The sequence below is a fragment of the Panulirus ornatus genome, chromosome 34, assembly GCF_036320965.1.
Source record: "Panulirus ornatus isolate Po-2019 chromosome 34, ASM3632096v1, whole genome shotgun sequence".
Classification (NCBI taxonomy): Eukaryota; Metazoa; Arthropoda; class Malacostraca; order Decapoda; family Palinuridae; genus Panulirus; species Panulirus ornatus.
This window is the reverse complement of record NC_092257.1, coordinates 20655248-20682222: the sequence shown is the minus strand read 5'-3', so window position 1 is coordinate 20682222 and position 26975 is coordinate 20655248. Positions and strand designations below refer to the sequence as shown.

Below are 26975 nucleotides of genomic sequence, written 5' to 3'. Positions count from 1 at the left end.
CATTACTGGCAACCACAAAGAAGTCCGTGTTGTTTGGGAACTCTCCTGCGTCCAGAGGAGTTCCTCCACATCTTATAAGGTATGAACCACAATCTGAGTACTTTGTAGTATGGTAGGTTGATGTATGGTAAATGCATCATCACTTGCAAGGCCGTAAATATGGGAAATTCTTGAAGTCCTTTTTGGACCTGTGAGAGTAAACATGGCCCAACCTTCCTCCCTGGTACGCCAGCGACACCTTTGATCGCCTTCCTCTTTTGGTTAAAAGGATTTGCTCAACATTGGCCATATCTTCCACCTTTTGCGTCTCCCCGCTTCTTCCTTCCTTAGTGGAAGATGAAAGAAAATTTGCATATGACGTCTTCATCTACCACATGGCCATTTTGGCCTGGTGTTGTGAGCAGATCAAATTTATATATTAACACGTAGAGGATTAAGTGTTTTAGGACAGTACAGAGAAAATGTTGTAGATTTGCCTGAATTAGTGGTGGTATATTAACGAAATCCCTGATGTTAATTAACAGAAATAACTACATATAGAGGAAGATCAAGGAAAGTGTTTTGGGAGTCGTAATGTTTACAGATATGTAATTTAAAGTCATTATTTATTAAACTGGAATTTTTTCTTCACTAGGTAAATGTTAACATTAGCAGAGCATTGAATGGAACAAACCTTTTTTTTGTAAGTTAACAGAACACTTTACTAGTTGACCTTCATATGGAAACCTGGTTTGAAGTAATAGATCTCTGGGTCATTAATTTATCTTTACCGTTGTTTAGTTAATATTTAATCTATTTACCTTTGTGTTATTGCAATAGTTATAGTGTAATGTGTTGGGGAAACACAACAAAGTTACATAAGTGTTGTTTGGGGCATTTTTTTTCATTGGACCAAATTAGGTAAAGTAACACTAAAGTAAGGATTATATAAAACATTGAAAACGTGGGATGGATTTATTGGATAATTAGGTGAAACACTTCAAAAAAGAATCATCCATGAAGACCATGCCTTAACCTCCTTAAGTAGCCGAAATAAGTAGCAGAAATATTTTAATTCTATATTAGCCCGGTTGTGGGGGGTGGGAGCAGCTGAGTGAGTGTGTTAGTAGTTTTGATGCACGAGACCGGGGTGATTTGAATACAAAGGTGAGTAATGTGGCAGCTGAGGGAATAATTGGTGTACATGAGGTGTTCAGTGTTGCAAGGTACAGTAGGGTTGAGGGACAAGTCAGTTAGGAGGTAAGTTTGAATGGAGAAAAACTGGAGGAAGTGAAGTGTTTTAGGCAGCAAGTATGAATTATGTACATGTGTTTATATGTATATGTCTGTGTATGTATATGTATGTATACGTTGAAATGTATAGGCATGTATATGAGCGTGTGTGGACGTGTATGTATATACATGTGTATGTGGGTGGGTTGGGCCATTTTTCGTGTTTCCTTGCGCTACCTCACTTACTCGGAAGACAGCGACAAAGTAGGATACATGAAATTATATATATATATATATATATATATATATATATATATATATATATATATATATATATATATCATACTATTCGCCAATTTCCGCGTTAGCGAGGTAGCGTTAAGAACAGAGGACTGAGCCTTTGAGGGAATATCCTCGCTTGGCCCCCTTCTCTGTTCCTTCTTTTGGAAAATTAGAAACGAGGAGGGAGGATTTCCAGCCCCCCGCTCCCTTCCCTTTTAGTCGTCTTCTACGACACGGAGGGATTACGTGGGAAGTATTCTTTCTCCCCTATCCCCAGGGATAATATATATATATATATTTTTTTTTTTTTTTTTTTTTATACTTTGTCGCTGTCTCCCGCGTTTGCGAGGTAGCGCAAGGAAACAGACGAAAGAAATGGCCCACCCCCCCCCCATACACATGTACATACACACGTCCACACACGCAAATATACATACCTACACAGCTTTCCATGGTTTACCCCAGACGCTTCACATGCCTTGCTTCAATCCACTGACAGCACGTCAACCCCTGTATACCACATGACTCCAATTCACTCTATTTCTTGCCCTCCTTTCACCCTCCTGCATGTTCAGGCCCCGATCACACAAAATCTTTTTCACTCCATCTTTCCACCTCCAATTTGGTCTCCCTCTTCTCCTCGTTCCCTCCACCTCCGACACATATATCCTCTTGGTCAATCTCTCCTCACTCATTCTCTCCATGTGCCCAAACCATTTCAAAACACCCTCTTCTGCTCTCTCAACCACGCTCTTTTTATTTCCACACATCTCTCTCACCCTTACGTTACTTACTCGATCAAACCACCTCACACCACACATTGTCCTCAAACATCTCATTTCCAGCACATCCATCCTCCTGCGCACATCTCTATCCATAGCCCACGCCTCGCAACCATACAACATTGTTGGAACCACTATTCCCTCAAACATACCCATTTTTGCTTTCCGAGATAATGTTCTCGACTTCCACACATTTTTCAAGGCTCCCAAAATTTTCGCCCCCTCCCCCACCCTATGATCCACTTCCGCTTCCATGGTTCCATCCGCTGACAGATCCACTCCCAAATATCTAAAACACTTCACTTCCTCCAGTTTTTCTCCATTCAAACTCACCTCCCAATTGACTTGACCCTCACCCCTACTGTACCTAATAACCTTGCTCTTATTCACATTTACTCTCAACTTTCTTCTTCCACACACTTTACCAAACTCAGTCACCAGCTTCTGCAGTTTCTCACATGAATCAGCCACCAGCGCTGTATCATCAGCGAACAACAACTGACTCACTTCCCAAGCTCTCTCATCCCCAACAGACTTCATACTTGCCCCTCTTTCCAGGACTCTTGCATTTACCTCCCTTACAACCCCATCCATAAACAAATTAAACAACCATGGAGACATCACACACCCCTGCCGCAAACCTACATTCACTGAGAACCAGTCACTTTCCTCTCTTCCTACACGTACACATGCCTTACATCCTCGATAAAAACTTTTCACTGCTTCTAACAACTTGCCTCCCACACCATATATTCTTAATACCTTCCACAGAGCATCTCTATCAACTCTATCATATGCCTTCTCCAGATCCATAAATGCTACATACAAATCCATTTGCTTTTCTAAGTATTTCTCACATACATTCTTCAAAGCAAACACCTGATCCACACATCCTCTACCACTTCTGAAACCGCACTGCTCTTCCCCAATCTGATGCTCTGTACATGCCTTCACCCTCTCAATCAATACCCTCCCATATAATTTACCAGGAATACTCAACAAACTTATACCTATATATATATATATATATATATATATATATATATATATATATATATATATATATATATATATATATGATGTAGAGAAAGATGCAAAAGGAATATGCTCCCTCAAAGTTCTTGTACACCGTAAGTAAGTACATAAAATAGCTCCAAATACCCAATATATTTCTTGTTGCATAGACTTTGTCCACTTAACGTGCAGAAACGTTATACTTTCTAACCAGGAAGAACTAGAGCAAGCCTGCAAAGCAGCTGAGTATTGTAACAATGTTGGGATAAAATTAGCGAATGATTTTAGTTTTTGCGCTTGCTTCTTGTGGCAGCATATTCAAGCACCGACAATTTCAAATCATCATCGTTGATGGTCTCGGTTACCTCGTGATTTTAAATTATGATAATATTTTTCTGTAGTGTAAGTAAAGACTGGTGAAATGAGGAAAACCCCATGCCCTCTAAACAAATCTGGCTTGTTCGTTTTGCCAGGCTCACTACGGTATAGTTACACACAAAAAAAACCCATAAAACATCCCATTTTTGCATCAAATTGTTGAATACCATCAGAATAATTGATCTCTGTTGAAATAGGGAGTCTGGGTTCATTATGGCAACCATGTGGTAGCACCTGAAATGGCGGGCGCATTTCTCAAGGGACGTGACCAAATGCTTTCGCCTTAATCTTTATTGCCTTAAAAGTTTATTAAGGATTATCACTGCACGTTGAAGATGTGGTCATGGAAGATGTGACCCCACTCAATGTAGATTCGTAATACGCGTTTTCCTATAAGAAATCGGTCACTTTCGCTGAAGCAGCTACCCTGATTTAAAAAAGCTCATCACATCACAACTCGCACTTTACATCACAAAAGGAAACTAGCCATATTTATGTCACGTCTGATGAAAGCTGTTTAAACTGTATCTATCTCACGCCGGTTCAGTGTAGGGTGTACCGTAGGGCAGCAGACAAGATGGGAGATTGCTGTGGCCTTGAAAAAGTGTGGCCATTGCAACACCATTGTTACCCCCTAACCTTACATAAGTAGGATGTAAGGGACAGGCAGCTTCTCGAGCAACCTGTACCGGATGTTTAGCGATACAAGGCGACACTGGTTATCATTTGGGAATTTGTTACTTTCATTTTTACTTTTTCTTTGCCATTATCATCAAGAATCTAGACAGTGGTCGTCTTCATTGTAGGACCCGAGGCTTTCTGTTACGTGTTCATTCGCTTAATGCATTATATCAAGCTTGAGAGACTATGTATATATATATATATATATATATATATATATATATATATATATATATATAGAGAGAGAGAGAGAGAGAGAGAGAGAGAGAGAGAGAGATAGATAGAGAGAGAGAGATAACCCATTGGATAGATCATAACATTTCATCACATCATCTTAGGAATAATGTGATTGTCATACCTCCTTAAGGACTATGTTCTCCTTGTGATTAAACTTCGTACATGAAATGTTATGCGTCTCCGATACCTTATCTTAATAATCAATTGTGTTTATTTACTACAATACCACTGGGATCATACATTCCTTGAAAGCGACCAGTCTTTGTATGGTTACCATGTCGCTTTTCATTAACAACTGTCAGTTTGGCTCGTTTAAGACACACCATCAAGCACTTGTAAAGGCAGTGAATTGAAGTGGCTTGTAGAGAAAGAACGAAGCACTCACAAATGCAAGGCTGAAGTATCTGTCCTCTCATAATAACGCAGGCAGTTCGCGGCCTTGAAAAGCTGTGGTCATTTCAGGGCCCTTACCTTAACCTTATATAAGTAGGTTACTGGGACTAGGCTTCCCTAGCAACCTGTGTATACCTGCTGCTGCTGCTGCTATTCAGCATTACAGGCGAATTTCGTTATGATCCTGGATTATGTAACTGATAATTCTTAATTATATTGATTGTTTGATACCATTTTATAGAATCAAGGTGTAAGAATCCATGGCCAGAACTGCTTCGCTGTTTCCGCTTTTGTTCATGTATCATCGATTTTCTCCATTATATAAGGCTTTATGGTAAGGTTTTATATATATATATATATATATATATATATATATATATATATATATATATATATATATATATATATATATATATAATGGTGTTGTCCATACTAAACGTTTCTACCATTGTCTTTGTTGAGAAGCTGTCTGATTGTTGTATCTTCCCAACAGAATATATTATCTATATAATAATACCTCCACATAGAAATTAGACATATCACTGTACCTGAACACCATGAAGGCCATTTTATGTTTATATTGCTCTAGTGTTATATGTCATGGACCTAACATGTCTATAGATATACGAACTTCTTTTTATGATTGATTGGGTCTTTGTTCTTGGTGGTGGCTACCAATCTAATTGATTTAACAGGATATAGCTTAAAACTTCTGATGGCAACGATAAAAAGAAATATGTTTCTTATTTGAGTGGACAGGAGATCGTATACTTGAAAGTGAACATCTGAGTAAGATCACGGCGGACAGAAGAATCAATTGTAGGAAAATGCTAAAATCCATACCTGTCATACTCCCTCTCCCTTCCATGATTTACAGATTCACTACATAAACCTAAGGATGAATTTTTTGCCTAATATTGATTACCATACGTCTCAAATTTGCATAGTCAGAATGAAGAAAGAACATTTTTAATTGATGTGGGTCCATTAAAATAATTCAGTTTTATTCACTACTTTTTTTTAGTAAACGCTGTGAGTTATTACAATGGGACTGAGGAATGTGATGTTACTAAAAGGTTGATAATATATTTTGAAAATGTCTTAAGTATTGTGAATTTTGAAATCTACACTGGGTTGGAAACTTGTGAACTCCCCACCACGTGACGATACACGTTCCTTGATTTTCCTTGAATCAGTTATTTACCGTAAATGAAAAAGGGCTTGATAGTCACCTGAAAGGTAAGGGGTAACCCTACAATCCCATGGGATTAGTAACGTCCCACTAGAGTAACAGAATAATGTATCCCATTGACCAAAGGCATTTTGTATAGAAAGCCCCGAAACCCGGCGCATTTTCTCTTTTACATAACTGCCCTCTCTTTTTTTTTCAGGGTGGACTGTCTTTAAAGTGTGGTGGTTGTGGTAGTGGTGTGGTGGTTGTGGTAGTGGTGTGGTGGAGGTGTGGTAGTGTGGTGAAGGTGTGGTAGAGGGAGTGTATGTGTAGATGGCAGCACCGGCGGCAGCGTGCGGCACATGAGGCAGGTGTTGTTTGTTGGTGGTGTTGGTGGTGGCGCTGCCAGCCGCGCCAGTCGAGCCTTCCAGAACTGAGTGTAAGGAGAGAGAGACAGACACACACATACACACACGCACACCCACTCCGTTCTCTTCCTCTGCCACCACCACCACCCCGGGGTCCCCAGAAAGCCGTTGCTCGAGCCCCCCCTTGGACGCCATGAGTGCCCCCGAGAGTGGCAATCTACACGTCTTCCTCGACGTCAAGATCGGAGAGGAAGTCAGTAAGTATAGCCGCCAGTGGCCGACACCGCGTTCGGGGTTTTTTTTGAGGTTGTCACAGAGGGTTGTGGGGATATGGAGGAGGAGGAGGAAGGCGAAGGACTTGGTGATGGTGTCCTGGGTGACCATCATGGGGCGCCCCACCCTCAAAAAAAAAAAAAAGGCCAAGAGAGGCCACCTACAGGAGGAGTGATGGGTCGCAGCTCTAACCCCCATGACAGCCTCCACCCCTCACAAGTCTTGCATCTCTTGGCCATTAACCTAACCATGCCTTTGTTGTGTTAGATCTACGTTGTAAGAGAGCCACAGGGTAATGAGAGAATTAATTGAGCATCATTAGACCCCATTTAATTGAATGGGTCATCATGCCATGATGTTTTTAAAGGGGGAAATCTTAAATGCGTATTTCAGATGGGACTTTAAGAACTCTCGTTGTTTGGTCTACGTTGAGGAGGTGGATGATGGAGGAGGATGATTATGATGGATGATAAGATTATTATAATCTAAATTATTAGATGTTGAACCAAAGGACTCTTTGTGATGAGACATTGGTAACCCAAAGTGGGATCGTCCTAACCGCCTGCGGACATGCAGCAAACTTTAGTTACTCTGGTTAATTTCCCTTCGATTAACAAGACCTGGTTAATTATTTCATGTTCTTCATTAATCTAGGGATATTTAGGGAAAGGATGAGTAAGGCTATAAGTATATTAAGTGGAGTTTTATGCCAGATATTTTTTTCTGGGTATTGTTTGCACTGAGCCTGACGACAATGCTTTTGTTTACACTCGCTGGCTAGGGGTTAAAGGTAGACAAAGGAAACTTAGATTATTATTACGGCTTTTCTTCTGGAATGTCTTGGTAATGATTTTTATCACGTGTTGTTCTCACTGAGCAGTGTAATTTTTTTGAATTTCAAGTCAAAGTGGTTTTATTGAGGACACTACAGGTATTCGTATGCAACCCGGTCAGTACAAGTCACTATTTATACTGTAAAATCCTTTTGAATATAATTTAAGTGTATTGTAGACAGAACTAAACACACAGATATTAATGTTAATGCAAAAGGGCTCGTTTTGCAGTGTGTCGTTGAGTATTAGGGTAGATTAGACGAGTGTTGTAAATGTTTGTGTGATTTTGTTATTTTGCCGACAAGTCCAAGAGGGTACAGTATACAGGTTATTATTAGTACTATTTTCCCCAAATCATCATGGGAACAAAAAGTGTATATCATGATTATGATATACAGGTTTATTATGTAAAATATAATTCAGCAACCTTAGGGCTATTTAAACAATGGTTAGGTTAGGGTATAGTATGTCATTCTACTAACTTTGTGTGATAATGTTAGTGTTTTGTTTGAACCTAATTAAAGATTTCTGCCCCACAAAATTTTTTGGTAAGTCATGGAGTACATCCTAATGAACCTTACCTAATTTTAGGGATGAGTGTTCCTAGCCTTGGGGCTTCTAGAAAATTGATCTGTTGATTGCATATAACAGAGGTTTTTTGATTTTTCTATGACGTAAACAATGCATGTATGATCCACCATATAATTGGATAGATAGGGAGGGTTATGAAGATCACTAAAATGTAGGATGGTTTTACGTGTAAAAATAGTTGTAATCTCTAGAAATCAACTGAGTTCATGAAAACTTAACTTCCTGTAGTAGCTAATCTTTATCTTACTTTTAGTGATAATTGAAAAGTGTGTTGCTCTAATTGAAAAGTGTGTTGCTCTTAAGGTTTTTAGACGTTGTTGCATGGCATTCCAAGTAATCATACACATTTTAGCACACATTCTTCTCCACGTGGCAGGATGCAGCAGACATCATCATTGGTACATTGTGATTATTTCATAGAAAGTTAAATCTTGGGCTTTAGACAGTTACTTAAAGTTTTAGTAGGTTCTATTGGTGTTTTGAGGTTTCACCAACATTTTTGTTAACTGACTCCACACTTTCCGTGATGTTCATAGCACTCCTCATCATCATTTTTGTTACTGTAGAATAAGAGATATGATCCGAATCATGCTTTGTTTGTCTATTTTATTTTCTCACTTTGCAGCTATTATTGGAAAAACAGATGACAGTATTTCATCCTTAGTTCTGTAGTGCCATTTGACTTGAACTGTACCCCTGTATATTTTTACCCGTTTATTGTAGGATTCATGAAAGTTTCTTTGTTCAGTTATTACAATTGTGGAGATTTATGGAAATTTCTGTTCTGATGTGTTTAAAGAGGACTAGAATTGGGAAATTTTTTAAGTCCAGTTGGAATCTATGGGTGGTATACTTTTATTATTATCCTAACTCAGTCCCTGAATTGATTTTCTTTATTGACACTTATTGTTTGTAGGCCATTATTAAATTTTCATTATTATTCTTGCTCTTTAGTAATTTAGGTGAGTTTAATGTATTTCTTAATTCCTATTATTAAAAAGTTATGTAACAACCTACTTTAGAAAAAGCCATCTTTTGCAAATGCAAGGTGTCAGATGATGTCTTCACACTTTTTGGAATTTGAAGAATTTATATGATGTCCTCTTGATTAGGGGAAAGAAATGTAAAGCCCCCACAAGACTCACTAAAGATCTGTATCCTTTAGTGTATAATGTTAACATCTCTTTGTTTGAGACTTGCTTTGAATTATTTTGAATTTGGATAGTTGTATTGTGTAATTCAAGATGAGCAGCATGTGACTTCATCGTGCCGTAAAGATTGCTAATGAGACACTGTGATATAACATTTCCTTTTGTAGTGAACCAGTGAGATAAGCAAGAAGTGTACTGCATTGTTTTTGTAGATGCATAGATAATAACAACATAACCTTACATATCCAGGAATTGCCTTTCCATCGGGTTACATGGGTCTTAACTATATCTGTTTATATGCATGTTTTGGGAATCATTTGTCTAGATATGATGGTAGTTGTATTTCAGGAAGCATTAATTCATATTTTCCAAAGTTGATAGGAAGGTGATGAGATTACTTTCATCTGTGAAGTACTTTGCACCAGTAAGATTGAGGGAAATACAATTTGCGTGTAAATATTTCAGCTGGGCGAATTGTGTTGGAGCTGTATACCAACACATGTCCTCGAACAGCAGAGAATTTCAGAGCCCTGTGCACAGGAGAAAAGGGTAATGGCAAGAAAGGATATCCATTACACTTCAAGGGATGCACCTTTCATCGCAGTAAGTACTCAAAGACTTCAAGTATATCATCTTAACACTTGCATTCTAATGTGAATATAGGCATGTACAGAGCATCAGACTGGGGAAGAGCAGTGTGGTTTCAGAAGTGGTAGAGGATATATGGATCAGGTGTTTGCTTTGAAGAATGTATGTGAGAAATATTTAGAAAAACAAATGGATTTGTATGTAGCATTTATGGATCTGGAGAAGGCATGCGATAGAGTTGATAGAGATGCTGTGTGGAAGGTATTAAGAATATATGGTGTGGGAGGCAAGTTGCTAGAAGCAATGAAAAGTTTTTATCAAGGATGTAAGGCATGTGTACGAGTAGAAAGAGAGGAAAGTGATTGGTTCTCAGTAAATGTTAGTTTGCGGCATGGGTGCGTGATGTCTCCATGGTTGTTTAATTTGTTTATGGATGGTTTGTTAGGGAGGTGAATGCAAGAGTTTTGGGTAGAGGGGCAAGTTATGCAGTCTGTTGTGGATGAGAGGGCTTAGGAAGTTAGTCAGTTGTTGTTCGCTGGTGATGCAGCATTGGTGGCTGATTCGTGTGAGAAACTGCAGAAGCTGGTGACTGAGTTTGGTAAAGTGTGTGAAAGAAGAAAGCTGAGAGTAAATGTGAATAAGATCAAGGTAATTAGGTACAGTAGGATTGAGGGACAAGTCAATTGGGAGGTAAGTTTGAATGGAGAAAAACTGTAGGAAGTGAAGTGTTTTAGATATCTGGGAGTGGACTTGGCAGCGGATGGCAGCATGGGAGCGGAAGTGAGTCACGGTGGGGGAAGGGTGAAAATGCTGGGAGCATTGACAAATGCGTGGAAGTCGAGAACGTTATCTCGGAAAGCAAAAATGGGTATGTTTGAAGGAATAGTAGTTCCAACACTGTTATGTGGTTGCGAGGCGTGGGCAATAGATGGGGTTGTGCGGAGGAGGATGATGTGTTGGAAATGAGATGTTTGAGGACAATATGTGGTGTGAGGTGGTTTGATCATGTAAGTAACGAAAGAGTAAGAGAGATGTGTGGTAATAAAAAAGAGTGGGTTGAGAGAGTTGACAAAGAGGGCATGTGTGTCACAGGTGGAGGGAATGAGGAGAAGTGGGAGACCACATTAGAGGTGGAAGGATGGGGTGAAAAAGATTTTGAGCAATAGGGACCTGAGCATGGAGGAGGGTGAAAGGTGTGCAAGGAATAGAGTGAATTGGAACATTGTGGTATACCTGGTTGGACTTGCTGTCAGTGGATTGAAGCAGGGTATGTGGAGCATCTGGGGTAAACCATGGAAAGTTTTGTGGGGCCTGGGTGTGGAGAGGGAGCTGTGGTTTCGATGCATTATACATGACAGCTAGAGAATGAGTGAGAACGAATGTGGCCTTTGCTGTCTTTTCCTAGTGCTATCTCACACGCATGCGGGGGGAGGACGTTGTCATCTCATGTGTGGCAGGGTGGCGATGGGAATGAATAAAGGCAGCAAGTGTGAATTATGTACATGTGTATATGTCTGTGTATGTATATATATTTATACGTTGAAATGTATAGGTATGTATGTGTGTGTTAGTGTGTGTGTGTGTGGACGTGTATGTATATGCCTGTGTCTGTGGGTGGGATGAGCCATTCTTTCGTGTGTTTCCTTGCGCTACCTCGTTAATGTGGGAGACAGCGACAAAGTATGCTTTAGATCCAACCTGTGTTAGACTTTTTAAGATGACTTGTATGTGAGTGTGACTTATAACATATCGCTTAGATTTTGATTGTTTTTCTTTTGCAGTTATTGAAAATTTCATGATCCAGGGAGGAGACTTCACCAACCATGATGGCACGGGTGGTGAAAGTATATATGGGGAAAAATTTGAAGATGAAAATTTCGAACATAAACACTTTGCAGCTGGAATTCTGTCCATGGCGAATGCTGGCCCAAATACCAATGGATCTCAGTTCTTCATTACTCTCTCAGATACCCCACACCTAGATGGAAAGCATGTCGTGTTTGGACAAGTAGTGAAAGGCCTGGGGGTTACAAAAGTCCTAGGAAAGATGAAAACTGATGGTGACAAACCAGTTGAGGTATGTGCACTATGTTGAAACAGATGGAGACTGACCAGTTGATGTATATCTGGAATCTCTTTGTTCTCTCAGGATTTCATGGCACTTTGTTGTTGAGTTCATGATGCTGAATCAGTTTAAAATGAAGTAATTTTAGTGAGATGAATATTCATGGTACTTAAGACATAATTTTCAAATTTTCCATGGTTTACATATTCACATCCCATCATTTAGTTAAAATCTTTACTGAGGTAATCTCATCAGTGTCAGATGCTCATTAGTGGTTTATGCATATGACCAGATAATAGTTTTTATATTAATTTTTTGTTTGGACAACTAGAGAACAAGTATGAACAACCATGAGGGGAGCAGATTTGGAAATTGTAACAGGTAATGAAGTGAAAAAGGGAGGGAGTAAGTATACTTATGGACTGCTAAAAGTGTTATGTGGTAGGATGTTAGACGTGACATTGAAATGAATTGGTATACAAAACAAGAGAGTGATGGTGAATAGTTTGGTGTAAAGGGAGGAGATAGTGAAAGCCTTGCATAAGATAAAGTTTGGCAAAGGTGCACGGATGGATGGATGGGATTGCAATTGAATTTGTCAAGAAAGGTTGGATGGCAGCATTGTTGATCGGTTAGTCAGGATTTTTATCATAAGGTAAGGTGCTTGAGAACAGGCAGAATGCATGCACAGTGCCCATTCATGAAGTCAAAAGTGACAGAAGTGAAAGCTCGAATTCCAGAAGCATAAGTTCCTCAAGTGGAAGTGTAACCAGTAAGCTGTATGACAGCAATGATTGAGAGGGTGGTAGCCTGCACTAGGCATCAGATTGGAGGTGAGTGGTGTAGCTACAGTAGTGTTAGATTATATGTGAACTTGGTGTTTGCTCTGAAAAAATTAGCCAAGAAATACTTGGAGAAAGAAAGGTATATATGTGTGGCATTTTATGGATCAGGATGAAGATACCTTATGCCATAGTTGACTGAGATGCCATGGCAAAAATGTTATGAATGTTTGGTTTGGATTGAAAACCACTAAAAGCAGTGGGGAGATTTTATACCAGGAGAATGATAAGGTGTGTGTTCTCCATTCAGACTAATTACACTGTAACATCCCATTTCTTCCAAAAACTAAAGTTTTCTTTAACTCGTATTTACTTTTAGAATCCTCGTCCTATATATATCATCAAAGCATCCACCATTCTATCCATCTTCCTTTGCTGATTCAGCCAACAGCACATCATTAGGAAGCAAGTTTGGTAACTACTACTCCATGACTGAGCTGTACGCTCTTGTCTGCCCACTTTGCCTTCATCTCGCCTAATGGCTCAAAAAACTAGTCTTCATCTGCCCCTTTTCACATTTCAGACCAATTTCTCATGCTTTCACACATGAGCATAAAAGTTACTGGTGTGAGGTTTGGAAAGGGAACCCCACATAACCCAAGGTGCATGGTATGTCCACTTAATGTTTGATAAAAGTTGGCATACACTTCACACCATTGCATATCTTACAAAGCACATCCAGTATACATCAGCATAAGTATTCTGGAGGTCACAGATTGAGACATCCATGTGAATGTAGGTTTGCGGCAGGGGTGTGTGATGTCTCCATGGTTGTTTAATTTGTTTATGGATGGGGTTGTAAAGGAGGTAAATGCAAGAGTCCTGGAAAGAGGGGCAAGTATGAAGTCTGTTGGGGATGAGAGAGCTTGGGAAGTGAGTCAATTGTTGTTCGCTGATGATACAGCGCTGGTGGCTGATTCATGTGAGAAACTGCAGAAGCTGGTGACTGAGTTTGGTAAAGTGTGTGGAAGAAGAAAGTTGAGAGTAAATGTGAATAAGAGCAAGGTTATTAGGTACAGTAGGGGTGAGGGTCAAGTCAATTGGGAGGTGAGTTTGAATGGAGAAAAACTGGAGGAAGTGAAATGTTTAGATATCTGGGAGTGGATCTGTCAGCGGATGGAACCATGGAAGCGGAAGTGGATCATAGGGTGGGGGAGGGGGCGAAAATTTTGGGAGCCTTGAAAAATGTGTGGAAGTCGAGAACATTATCTCGGAAAGCAAAAATGGGTATGTTTGAGGGAATAGTGGTTCCAACAATGCTGTATGGTTGCGAGGCGTGGGCTATGGATAGAGATGTGCGCAGGAGGATGGATGTGCTGGAAATGAGATGTTTGAGGACAATGTGTGGTGTGAGGTGGTTTGATCGAGTAAGTAACGTAAGGGTAAGAGAGATGTGTGGAAATAAAAAGAGCGTGGTCGAGAGAGCAGAAGAGGGTGTTTTGAAATGGTTTGGGCACATGGAGAGAATGAGTGAGGAGAGATTGACCAAGAGGATATATGTGTCGGAGGTGGAGGGAACGAGGAGAAGAGGGAGACCAAATTGGAGGTGGAAAGATGGAGTGAAAAAGATTTTGTGTGATCGGGGCCTGAACATGCAGGAGGGTGAAAGGAGGGCAAGAAATAGAGTGAATTGGAGTCATGTGGTATACAGGGGTTGACGTGCTGTCAGTGGATTGAAGCAAGGCATGTGAAGCGTCTGGGGTAAACCATGGAAAGCTGTGTAGGTATGTATATTTGCGTGTCTGGACGTGTGTATGTACATGTGTATGGGGGGGGGGGGTTGGGCCATTTCTTTCGTCTGTTTCCTTGCGCTACCTCGCAAACGCGGGAGACAGCGACAAAGTATAAAAAAAAAAAAAAAAAAAAAAAAAAAAAAAATTGATTGAAACCTTTAGTTCCCATTCAGTCTTAAAAGTGGTAATTTTATGGCATTATTTGTATTAGTATGTGATATGTTAGAAAGGACATTTTTTTTTTTTAAAGATATTTGCTTAGAATATCACAACTAGGCATTCCTGTCTCTAACCCATCTTTCCATGATATGATTATTTTGGCTTTGCTTTTACTGAATATATCTCTAGACATAATTTGGGGAACCTAGAATAGGCTAGAGGTAATTATTGATATATAGGTTATGACTAGCTTGTTCTTTGTTCACTCTGAGTTGCCTATTTTTTGAGTGCTTTTTGTTACAGACATTTTATGTCGTTACCATTGGTACATCCTTAACAAGGCCTAGGAATAGGTATGAGATGTGATGCTGTAGGCTTAGTGAGCAAAAACTAATCTTTATGTCTAAATATATGCCTTGTCACTACTTTCAGAGATGTGAAATATATGATTGTGGCGAGTTCAAACCTGGAGAATCATTTGGCATCATAGATAATGATGGCACAGTGGATACTTACCCACAGTTTCCTGAAGATTCAGACATTAACTTCAGTAAGGCTTCTGTAAGTGTAATGACTTATTAATGGTTAATTAATAGCCCTAACATTTATTTTATATATACTTTTGTTATTATTTTTCCTCATCAGGGATATTTTTGATTCTGGAAAGTAGGTCGAAAATGCTCGTAACTTATGAAATTTGTACGTAATAGCCAATTTTGCTTGCTTGTCCATTTTTCAGATTAATGTGCTGAAGCAATCATGGGTTTATAAACAGGATGGTCAATAAATGATCCACATATTGCGTCTGCATTCAGTTGGAGTTAATTCATTACCAGTATTTCTTTTTGAGGTAATGGAGTCTCTTAGGTCTTCATACAGTTTTTGGTTAGATGAAATAAACCAACATTTTGATTAGCTATTAATTAGAAGGATACTGCATTGGATGTGGTCTATGACAAACACAACTTGGCCTTTACCTCTGGCAGTATTGAAGAATATAATCTAGTCTGATAATCACACTGGTGCAGCAGAGGTCAGTCAGCAGATCACAAATGTTTTCTGATTACACATAACAATTGTCCTGGAAGCCAAGCAGTCTTTTGCATGTTTCAAGAAAGTATAAATTCTGTTGATTGCCAGTGTGAATATTTCATGAACCAAAAATGTTTAAAGGACTAAGAGAATCTATTGACAGTGAATAGATAAGTAATGTTAAGAATCACTCAACACCTTCTGTGATGCTCTTATTTGAAATATGGCTTTTTTGTGCATTGACCAAATTGGAGGTGAGCAGATTGAGTGAAAAAGACTTTGAGTAATGGGCTTGAACATACAGAAGGGTGAGAGGCATGCAAGGAATAGAATGAATTGGATTGGTGTGGTATACTGGGGTCAATGTGCTGTCAATGGACTGTACCGGGGCATGTGAAGCATCTGGAGTGAACCATGGAAAGGCCTGTGGGGCCTGGATGTGGATAGGTATCTGTGGTTTCAGTGCATTACACATGACAGCTAGAGACATTGCTAACGAGTGTGGCTTTTTTTTTTTTTTTTTTTTTTTTCCTGGTGTTACCTCGCTGAAGCAGGTGGTAGCAATGCTGTTTCTTGCAGGGCAGGGTAACGACATGAATGGATGAAGGAAAACAAGTATGAATGTGTACATGTGTATATGTATGTATATGTTGATATTTATATGGGCATTTGTGTAATATGTGCGTATATGAGTGGATGGGCCATCCTTCGTCTGTTTTCTCCCACTACCTCACTGACACAGAGAACAGCAGTTATTTATTTTATTTATGCTAGTTATTTATTTATTTTTTTCTTTTTTCTTTCAAACTATTTGCCATTTCCCATGTTAGCATTAAGGACAGAGGACTGGGCCTTTGAGGGAATATCCTCACCTGGCCCCCTTCTCTGTTCCTTCTTTTGGAAAATTAAAAAACAAAATGAGAGGGGAGGATTTCCAGCCTCCCACTCCCTCCCCTTTTAGTCGCCTTCTACGACACGCCGGGAGTACGTGGGAAGTATTCTTTCTCCCCTATCCCCAGGGATAATTTATTTAATTATTCATTGTACATTGTCCATCAGTGATGTTGGGACAAGGGGGCTGTGGCTTAACCAGCAAGGATAAACAGGAAATGAAACCATTAAAACTGTGTCTTCACCACCAACTAGTAATGTCTTGGTGTCCCTATCCTATTCATACACTGCTTGAAATGACCAGGAACTGAATCATCCTGAATATCATGAATGGTTGCCTCGACTCAAGTAGCAGTGAAGCATCCATGTGTAATTTCATTTTTATGAGCTTCCAAACATGTTTTTTATTAGATTCACATCCTGTGAATTCCTGGGCCAGTTGCTGAAAAACTCCACTGCACTGCACGGTCCTTAAGACTAGTTTGGCAGTGTGGTAGGAAGCCCCATCCTGCATGAACACTTCAGTGTTGCAGTTTTTGAACAAATCTGGAAGATGTTCAAGCATTAGCTGGAGGTATCTATGCCTGTTCATAGTTTCATTCTTTGGCAACACTAATAGTTCCTCAACACCATGATAACTGAAACAGCCCCATACCATTAGCAAGGTATTTTACAGTGTTTGCTGTGTACTTGGGGTCAAATGAATCTGCATCCACTTGATGTTGGAGAAACATTCGGAATACTTGATGTTTTTTAACCTTCCCAAGGTGTTTCTCATGGGTTGGTGTAGCAGTGCCACCATCATTAAGTTTTTCACCCATTGTTGTACTGATCTCAGGTCACGTTGTTAATACTGGAAATTTCCTTCAGTGGCTTATTTCTCTAGTAAAGTGTAACTATAGAAGCTTTTTTGTCACTTGAATGGTGAGTGTTCCGTAAATGGCTTTTTCACTTGCAAAATGTAACTATGGAAGCTATTTCGTCACTTGAGTGGTGAGTATTCCCAACCACAGTAGGTAGTAAGAGATATGAAAATAGGGAGAAAAAAGTGAAAATCCAGGGCATTAGTGGGGAGCATAACAAAACACCCTCTCTTTCTAAAATGGCTAAACTGCTTCTTGGGCTGTCTCATGTGGTATGCCAGCATGTTGTGTAGTTGCCAGTGCTTGCTAGAGCATACCAGCTTCACTGGGTAAAGTGATTTGTGTCATTGTGATTGGCATGGGCCCTATAGTGCCAACTATGTTAGCTGGCACTGAATAGGGCAAATTAGAGCTGGAGTGCACTAGTATCAGTGAACTTCAGGGAGATTAAGATGTTTTGGAAGAAGGTTAAGAGAACGTGAGAAAAAAAGAACAAATGGGAACGTCAGTGAAGGGAGCAAATGGGAAAGGGGTAACAGTTGGTGATGAAGTTAGGAGGATATGGTAAATATTTTGAAGGACTTGAATATGTTTGATGATTTGGTAATAGGTACAGGGTATTTGGGTTAGGTTGGTAGGCAAAGTGAGAGAGTTAAAGGAGAGTAGGTTGGTAAAGATAGAAGAGGTGATGAAAGCCTTATGTTAGATGAAACATGGCAAGGCAGTTAGACTGGATGGTATTGTATTAGTATGATCAGTTAGGATTTTTAGTGTATTTATAGATCATGATGAGGTGCCTGAGGATTGGTGGAATGCATGCATAGTGTCAAGTGAGCCACTGTTTAGGGCAAATGAGAGTTGGAGTAAGTGGGTGTGAGTAAACTGTAGGGAGAGTATGATGTTTTGAAAGGAGGTTAATGGGGAACATCAGTGAAAGGGCAATTAGGAAGGTGGGAACAGGTAGTGATGAAATGAGGAGATGGAGCAAGTATTTGGAAGTATTTGAAGATGGTATAGCAGAGGTAGGGTGTTCAGGTCGGGATAGTATGCAAAGTGGTGAAGCTTTATATAAGATGAAATCTGGCAAAGTGATTGAAGTGGATGGTATTACAGTTTGATTTCCTAAGAAGGGGTGATGGTGTTGTTGGTTGGGTAGTTACGATTTTCATTGTAAAATATTTATGAATCATGGTGAATTGCCTGAGAATTAGCATAATGCATGTATAGGCTGTTTAATGTTTCAGGCACAGATTTGCTTTGTAGGAAATGGTGAACAATCATGAAAGACTGTGTGTGTGTGTTACACTCATGTTGCCATGGCTCATTGTTCACGTGTATCATGTCATTACTCCTGTGCGTTTATACACACACACACACACACACACACACACACACACCATAGCTTAAGCCAGCTACCCATTTATCTACCAGATCTAATGGGGAACGGGAGGTTTAACACTTGGCTTAGGTTTGGGCCAGCTGCCATACCAAGGATTTGAACCAATCCGGGGTTGGCCCATTTTCACTCATGGTCAGCAATGTTAACCACAACACCATGAAGACCCATAAGTGATCATTTATGAGTAAATAGGTGTTTGAGTTCATTTTCTTGTCATTTTCTTACAAGACAAAATTTTCTTCTAGATTGATGATTTAGCCAAGGTGGTGAATGATATCAAGGACTCAGGAAACACTTTCTTCAAAAAGCAGGAGTATAACACTGCAATAAAGAAGTACCAGAAGAGCCTGTCATATGTGAACCAGTAAGTAATATAGATTTGGTAATTTTGATTGAGGGAGCAATAAGTGTTTTATTAACAGTGATGTATATAGGATACTTATCTGTATCTCTGATATCGGTTCCCTTTGGGAACTCCCACAAAGGAGGATGGGCACAGCAGAGGAGTCTTCACTTATCCCTGTCCATGCGTACCCCCCCCCCCCTCACATACACCATTCCAAGCATTCTTTCCCCATTTCTCTCCCCCCCAGTACTTTTCCACTCTACTTTCCTGTGTTACATGTGGTCTTTCTCTCAAATCAAACTCTTTAATTGTACTGTCATGCACTACCCTTGTAAACTCATCTTGCATTCTTTCCACATGCCTAAACCACCTCCAAGTATTATCTTTCACCCATTCTAACACTACACAGTTCATTCCCTGCCATACCAAATCTCTCATACAACCCCTCATACTCAATTCATTCCATCTAGTTATACCACATGCTTTCCTCTGTAACTCATTACTACAGCCCAGATTCTTGACTTCTGTGCCTCCATGTTTCAGCTCCAGAGGTCAGGGTTGGAAGAGTCTGTACTGTCTTTCAATCTTTTCTTACACCTCTACCCTTCATATTCTATTAAGGGACCCAGTGACCCTTCTCAGTACTGGTCTCTCCCTTATTTCTCCTTCCAAATCCCCAAACTTACCCAAGACAGCTCCTACTTCTGTCACTTCTTCCATCATCCCCCCATCTAAAACATAGTTTAATAAACTTTCTTTTCTCACTATATAGGGCTTTGTAAAATCTGTACTTTCACTCTTTTGTTTCCTTTTAAACCCCATCACTTAATCTTGCTTGCCTTTATCTTCAGCTGTCTATGCTTACACACAAAAAGAAAACCTAACACCTTCTGTATTGCCTCTTCACTCGCAGCAAACAACACAATATCATCCTCAGATGGGCATGTCACTAGCCACCACACCTCATTACCACACTCCATCTCACCACCTCTTTTCCCATGTGTTGCTTTCATCTCTCTTATCACTCCATTCATATATATGTTAGAAATAAAACACAGTGACATCACACAGCCTAGCCTCACACCCACATGTATTAGGAAACTTTTGTTCAGCTACTCATGCACTCGTACCTATGCATTTGCTTCTTTGTTGTGATACATATTACATGTTTTGTAATCTGTCAGCATGTATGATTAATTTATAATTATTCTTTTAAAACTGTTTTGACTTATAATGTTTAAATGAAACTTTGAGCTCAAAGAAGTATTTTACCATAAAAATGGACTCGACACAAATCCATCTTTTCCATTTCAGCATAAAAGACCATGGCAAGAATAATCGCAGTGACATATCTGATGCTGATATTAATACCATGAACAGTTTGGCTGTCTCTTGTCTCCTGAATCATGCTCTCTGTTCATCGAAGTTGGGCTGGTTTGATAAAGCCATCAGTGATTGTAGTCAGGTAGGTTGATATTAATATCTCTTATCTTCTATTATAAAAAGTGTTGAAAAGGGGGAAGGTAACTATCAGGACAGTCATGTTGACCCAGCCAGCCCCTGTTTATGTAACCATTCTCGCTTAATCTCGGCAAGCATGAACATCTTCAAGGACATAGAGTTCTTACAGAATTTACAATTCAAAAGTGCTGCTCCTAGTTTGGTAAGCACTGTAATGTACATTACCTTTTTTGTTATTCTGTTTCCTGTTCTTGGTTTTATTTTTGAAAGTACAATCTTACGAGAGAATGGGGCTGGTGTTAATGGAGTGTGTTATAATACAGGCATGTCTCAAAATTTCTTGGTGTTGGCAAGAGTGATAGGTGGTCATAGGTAGGGATAGGGAGAAAGAATTGTACCACCTTACTCCATGCATGTTGTAAAAGGTAACTAAAGGGGGCAGGAGGGAGGGTGTATTTGCAATTTATAAGAGGGAACAGGAGTCAAGGGAATGCTAGTGCTCTTCCTCCACAAAGACTTGGGTAGGGGTGTCTAATGCCTGTGGATGTAACAGAGAGGAAGAGAGAGGAAAGATAGGTAGTATGTTAGAGGAAACAAACCGAGATGTCCAACTCTGAGTGAAACAAAGCACAAGGGTAAAAGATGAAGGATGGTTTGGAAATGTACTAGAAATAAAGTCAGGAGTTGTGAAAGTGTGTGATAAGAGTTTAAGGAGGTAAATTCTAGATTGATATGGGAAAGATTGAAAGTAGATGGTGAGAGATAGGTGATTATTAACCATATCATATGCCTTCTCCAGATGGATAATGCTACATTCAAATCCATTTGTTTTTTTAAGTATTTTTCACATACATTCTTCAAAGCAAACACCTGATCCACACATCCTTTACCACATCAGAAACCACGCTGCTTTTCTCCACTCTGATGCTGTGTACATGCCTTCACCCTCTCAGTCAATACCCTCCTATATAATTTCCCAGGAATACTCAACAAACTTATACCTCTGTAGTTTGAACACTCCCCTTTATGCTCTTTGCCTTTGTACAATGGTTTATGCATGCATTCTGCCAATCCTCAGGCACTTCACTATGATCCATACATACATTGAATATCCTTACCAACCAAACAACAACACAGTCACCCCCCTTTTTTTAATGAATTCCACTGCAATACCTTCCAAACCTGCTGCCTTGCTGGATTTCATCTTCTGCAAAGCTTTCCTACCTCTTCTTTCTTCACCAAATCATTCTCCCTGACCCTTTCACTTTATACACAATCCGACCAAAACACTCTATATCTGCCATTGAGTCATCAAACATTCAACAAACCTTCAAAATACTCGCTCCATCTCTGTCTGTTATCACTTCCCCACTCGTTCCCTTCACCGATGTTCCCATTTGTTCTTGTCTTACACACATTATTTACCTCCTTCCATAACATCTTTTTATTTATTTTCCCTAAAATTTAATGATACTCTTTCATCCCAACTCTCATTTGCCCCCTTTTTCAACTCTTGCACCTTCCTCTTGACCTCTTGCCACTTTCTTTTAAACATCTTCCAGTCATTTACACTACTTCCCTGCAAATATCATCCAAACACATCTCTTTTCTCTTTCACTAACAATCTTACTTCTTCATCCCACCACTCACTACCCTTTCTAATCTACCCACCTCCCACACTTCTCATGCCTCAAGCATCTTTTGCGTAAGCCATCACTGCTTCCCTAAATACATCCCATTCATCCCCCACTCCCCTTACGTCCTTTGCTCTCACCTTTTCCCATTCTGTGCTCAGTTTCTCCTGGTACTTCCTCACACAAGTCTCCTCCCCAAGCTCACTTACTCTCACCACTCTCTTCACCCCAACATTCTCCCTTCTTTTCTGAAAACCTCTACAAATCTTCACCTTCACCTCCACAAGATAATGATCAGACATCCCTCCATTTGCACCTCTCAGCACATTAATATCCAAAAGTCTCTCTCACACGCGTATCAGTTAACACGTAATCCAATAATGCTTTCTGGCCATCTCTCCTACTTGCATATGTATACTTATAAATATATCTTTTTAAACCAGATATTCCCAGTCACTAGTCTTTTTTCAGCACACAAATTCACAAGTTCTTCACCATTTCTATTCACAACACTGAACGCCCCATGTACACCAATTAGACCCTCAGCCGCCACATTACTCACCATTGCATTTAAATCACCCTTCACTATAACCCGATCTTGTGCATCAAAGCTTCTAATACACTCGCTCAACTGCTCCCAAAACACCTGCCTCTCATGGTCTTTCTTCTCATGACCAGGTGCATAGGCACCAATGGTCATCTCTCTCCATCCACTCTCAGTTTTACCCTCATCAATCTAGAATTTACTTTCTTACACTCTTTCACATACTCCCACAGCTGCTTAAGGAGTATTGCTACTCCTTCCTTAGCTCTTGTCCTCTCACCAACCCCTGACTTTACTCCCAAGACCATCCGAAACCACTCTTCTCCCTAACCCTTGAGCTTCATTTCACTCAGAGCCAGAACATCCAGGTTTCTTTCCTCAAATATATTACCTCTCTCTCTCCTTTCTTTTCATCTTGGTTGCATCCACACACATTCAGACACCCCAATCTGAGCCTTCAAGGAGGAAGAGCACTCCCCACTTGACTCCTTCTTCTGTTTCCCATTTTAGAAATTTACATACAAAATATTATTATTACACTTAAACTTTGTTTCCTGCATCAGCGAGGTAGTACAAGGAAACAGACAAAGATTGGCCCAACCACCCACATACACAAACACATGAATGCCCGTACACACACACACACACATTTCAAGGTAATTTATTTTATTTAGTATACTTTGTCGCTGTCTCCTGCATTGGCAAGGTAGCGCAAGGAAACAGACAAAAGAATGGCCCAACCCACCCACATACACATGCATATACATATATGTCCACACACACACATATACATACCGATACATTTCAGCATATACATATATATACATACACAGACATATACATATATGCACATGTACATAATTCATACTTGCTGCCTTTATTCATTCACCCCGCCACACGTGAAATACCATCCAAACCCGCTGCCTTGCTGGCTTTCATCTTCCGCAAATTTTTTACTACCTCTTCCCTGTTTACCAAATCATTCTCCCTAACCCTCTCACTTTGCACACCACCTCGATCAAAACACCCTATACCTGCCACTCTATCCTCCAACACATTCAGCAAACCTTCAAAATACTCCATCTTCTCACATCACCACTACTTGTTATCACCTCCCCATTAACCCCCTTTAGTTCCCCTATTTGTTCCCTTGTTTTACGCACTTTATTTACCCCCTTGCAAAGCATCTTTTTATTCTCCCTAAAATTTAATGATACTCTTTCACCCCAGTTTCACCCCATTTTCTAATCTGCCAACCTCCCACCTTTCTCATGCCACAAGCATCTTTTGCACAAGCCATCACTGCTTCCCTAAATACATACCATTCCTCCCCACTCCCCTTATGTCCTTTGTTCTCACCTTTTTCCATTTTGTACTCAGTCTCTCCTGGTACTTCCTCACACAGGTCTCCTTCCCAAGCTCACTTACTCTCACCACTCTCTTCACCCCAACATTCTCTTTTCTTTTCTGAAAACCTCTACAAATCTTCACCTTCGCCTCCATAAGATAATGATCAGACATCCCTCCATTTGCACCTCTCAGCACATTAACATCCAAAAGTTTCTCTTTTGCGCGCCTATCAATTAACACGTAATTCAATAACGTTCTCTGGCCATCTCTCCTTCTTACATACATATACTTATGTATATCTCTCTTTTTAAACCAGGTATTCCCAATCACCAGTCCTTTTTCAGTGCACAACTTTACAACTCCTTTACCATTTCCATTTACAACACTGAACACCCCATATACACCAACTGCCACATTACTCACCTTTGCATTCAGATCACCCATCACTTTAACCCGGTCTCGTGCATCAACACTACTAACACACTCAATCAGCTGCTCCCGAAGCGATTGCCTCTCATGATCTTTCTTCTCATGCCCAGGTGCATATACACCATTAATCACCCATCTCTCTCCATCCACATTCAGTTTTACCCATATCAATCTAGAGTTTACTTTCTTACACTCTTATCACATACTCCCACCACTCCTGTCTCAGGAGTAGTGCTACTCCTTCCCTTGCTCTTGTCCTCTCACCAACCCCTGACTTTACTCCCAAGATATTTCCAAACAACTCTTCCCCTTTACCCTTGAGCTTCGTTTCACTCAGAGCCAAAACATCCAGGTTCCTTTCTTTAAACATACTACCTAAATACATCCCATTCCTCCCCCACTCCCCTTATGTCATTTACTCTCATCTTTTTCCATTCTCTACTCAGTCTTTCATGGTACTTCCTCATGCAAGTCTCCTTTCCAAGCTCACTTACTCTCACCACTCTCTTCACCCCAACATTCTCTCTTCTTTTTTGAAAACCTCTACATATCTTCATCTTCGCCTCCACACGATAATGATCAGACATCCCCCCAGTTTCCCCTCTCAGCACATAAACATCTAAAAGTCTCTCTTTCGCTCGCCTACCAATTAACACGTAATCCAATAATGCTCTCTGGCCATCTCTTCTACTTACATATGTATACTTTTGTATAGCTCTCATTTTAAACCAGGTATTCCCAATCACCAGTCCTTTTTCAGCACACAAATCTACAAGCTCTTCACCATTTCCATTTGCAACACTGAACTTTCCATGTACACCAATTATACTCTCAACTGCCACATTACTCGCCTTTGCACTCGAATCACCCATCATTATTACCTTGTCTCGTGCATCAAAACTGCTAACACACTCACTCAGCTGCTCCCAAAACACTTACCTCACATGATCTTTCTTCTCATGACCAGGCGCATAGGCGCCAGTAAATACCCATCTCTTTCCATCCACTTTCAGTTTTACCCATATCAATCTAGAGTTTACTTTCTTACACTCTATCACATACCTCCACAACTCCTGCTTCTGGAGTAGTGCTACTCCTTCCTTTGCTCTTGTCCTCTCACCAACCCCTGACTTCATTCCCAAGCCACTCTTCCCCTATTCCCTTGAGCTTCGTTTCACTCAAAGCCAAAACATCCATAAGATTATTGTACTTAATAGCCGTCTCCCATGTTAGTGAGGTAGAACAAGGAAACAGACGAAAGGATGGCCAACCCACCCACATACTCTTGTATGTACATAAGCGCCCACACACCCACATATACATACCTATACACATACAGGGATATACCTATATGCACATGTACATATTCATACTTGCTGCTTTCATCCATTCACATTGCCACCCCGCCACACATGAAATATCATTCCCCACATACACATTTATACATAAATGCCCACACATGCACATACATATGCCTATACATTTCAACATATACATACCTATACATACACAGGGATATACATATATACACATGTACATATTCATACTTGCTGCCTTCATCCATTCCTGTTGCCACCCTGCCACACATGAAATATCATCATCATCATCCTCCACCATGCTGCAGCCGTGAGGTAGGGCTAGGAAAAAACAAAAAAGGTTACATTCGTTCACACTCAGTCTCTAGCTGTCATGTGTAATGCACAGAAATCACAGTTCCCTTTCCATATCCAGGCATTTCAAAAAGAAGTATTTAATTTCAGACACCACATTTTTTTTTCATGTCTACTATTTTTACTTATTACCTACTTAGTTGGCATAATTTGTTATCAGGCCAGGTGGAGGAAGACTCATCTAGGGTTGATGGTATGTATGCAGTATATTCTTTGACTGGTATGTATCCTATAGAATTCATCTTATCAACAGGCCCTGGAGTTGGATGGTAATAACCCAAAAGCATACTTTCGCCGTGGTCAAGCATACAATCTCAGCAACGACACAGACTCTGCCAAAGTTGACTTGGAGAAGGCACGAGATCTGGAACCAAATGATAAAGGCATTTTAAAGGAGCTGGATTCAGTAATGAAAAAGATAAAGGCTCAGAGAGAACAGGAAAAGAAAATATACTCCAAACTCTTTCAGTAATTCATAATGAATCAAACCAAATGAATGTTGTGATGATTGTCAGGTAATTTATGTAAGTGTGAAGTGTTTTTGTACCAGTATTGTCATACATATGAAATAAAAGCTTTTCCATTTTTTTCATCCATCCACAA

At 40.0% G+C, this 26975-nt stretch overlaps 1 protein-coding gene across 1 annotated transcript; it reads left to right on the top strand.

Annotated features, from left to right (window-relative positions):
- LOC139759986 (peptidyl-prolyl cis-trans isomerase D-like) lies at window positions 1-26975 on the top strand. The gene is made up of 8 exons (XM_071682732.1): window positions 1-79; window positions 6371-6775; window positions 9832-9969; window positions 11736-12031; window positions 15186-15314; window positions 19184-19302; window positions 20599-20749; window positions 26626-26975. The coding sequence occupies exons 2-8, from the start codon at window positions 6712-6714 to the stop codon at window positions 26842-26844; spliced, it is 1116 nt and encodes a 371-aa protein (XP_071538833.1). The 5' UTR covers window positions 1-79; window positions 6371-6711; the 3' UTR covers window positions 26845-26975.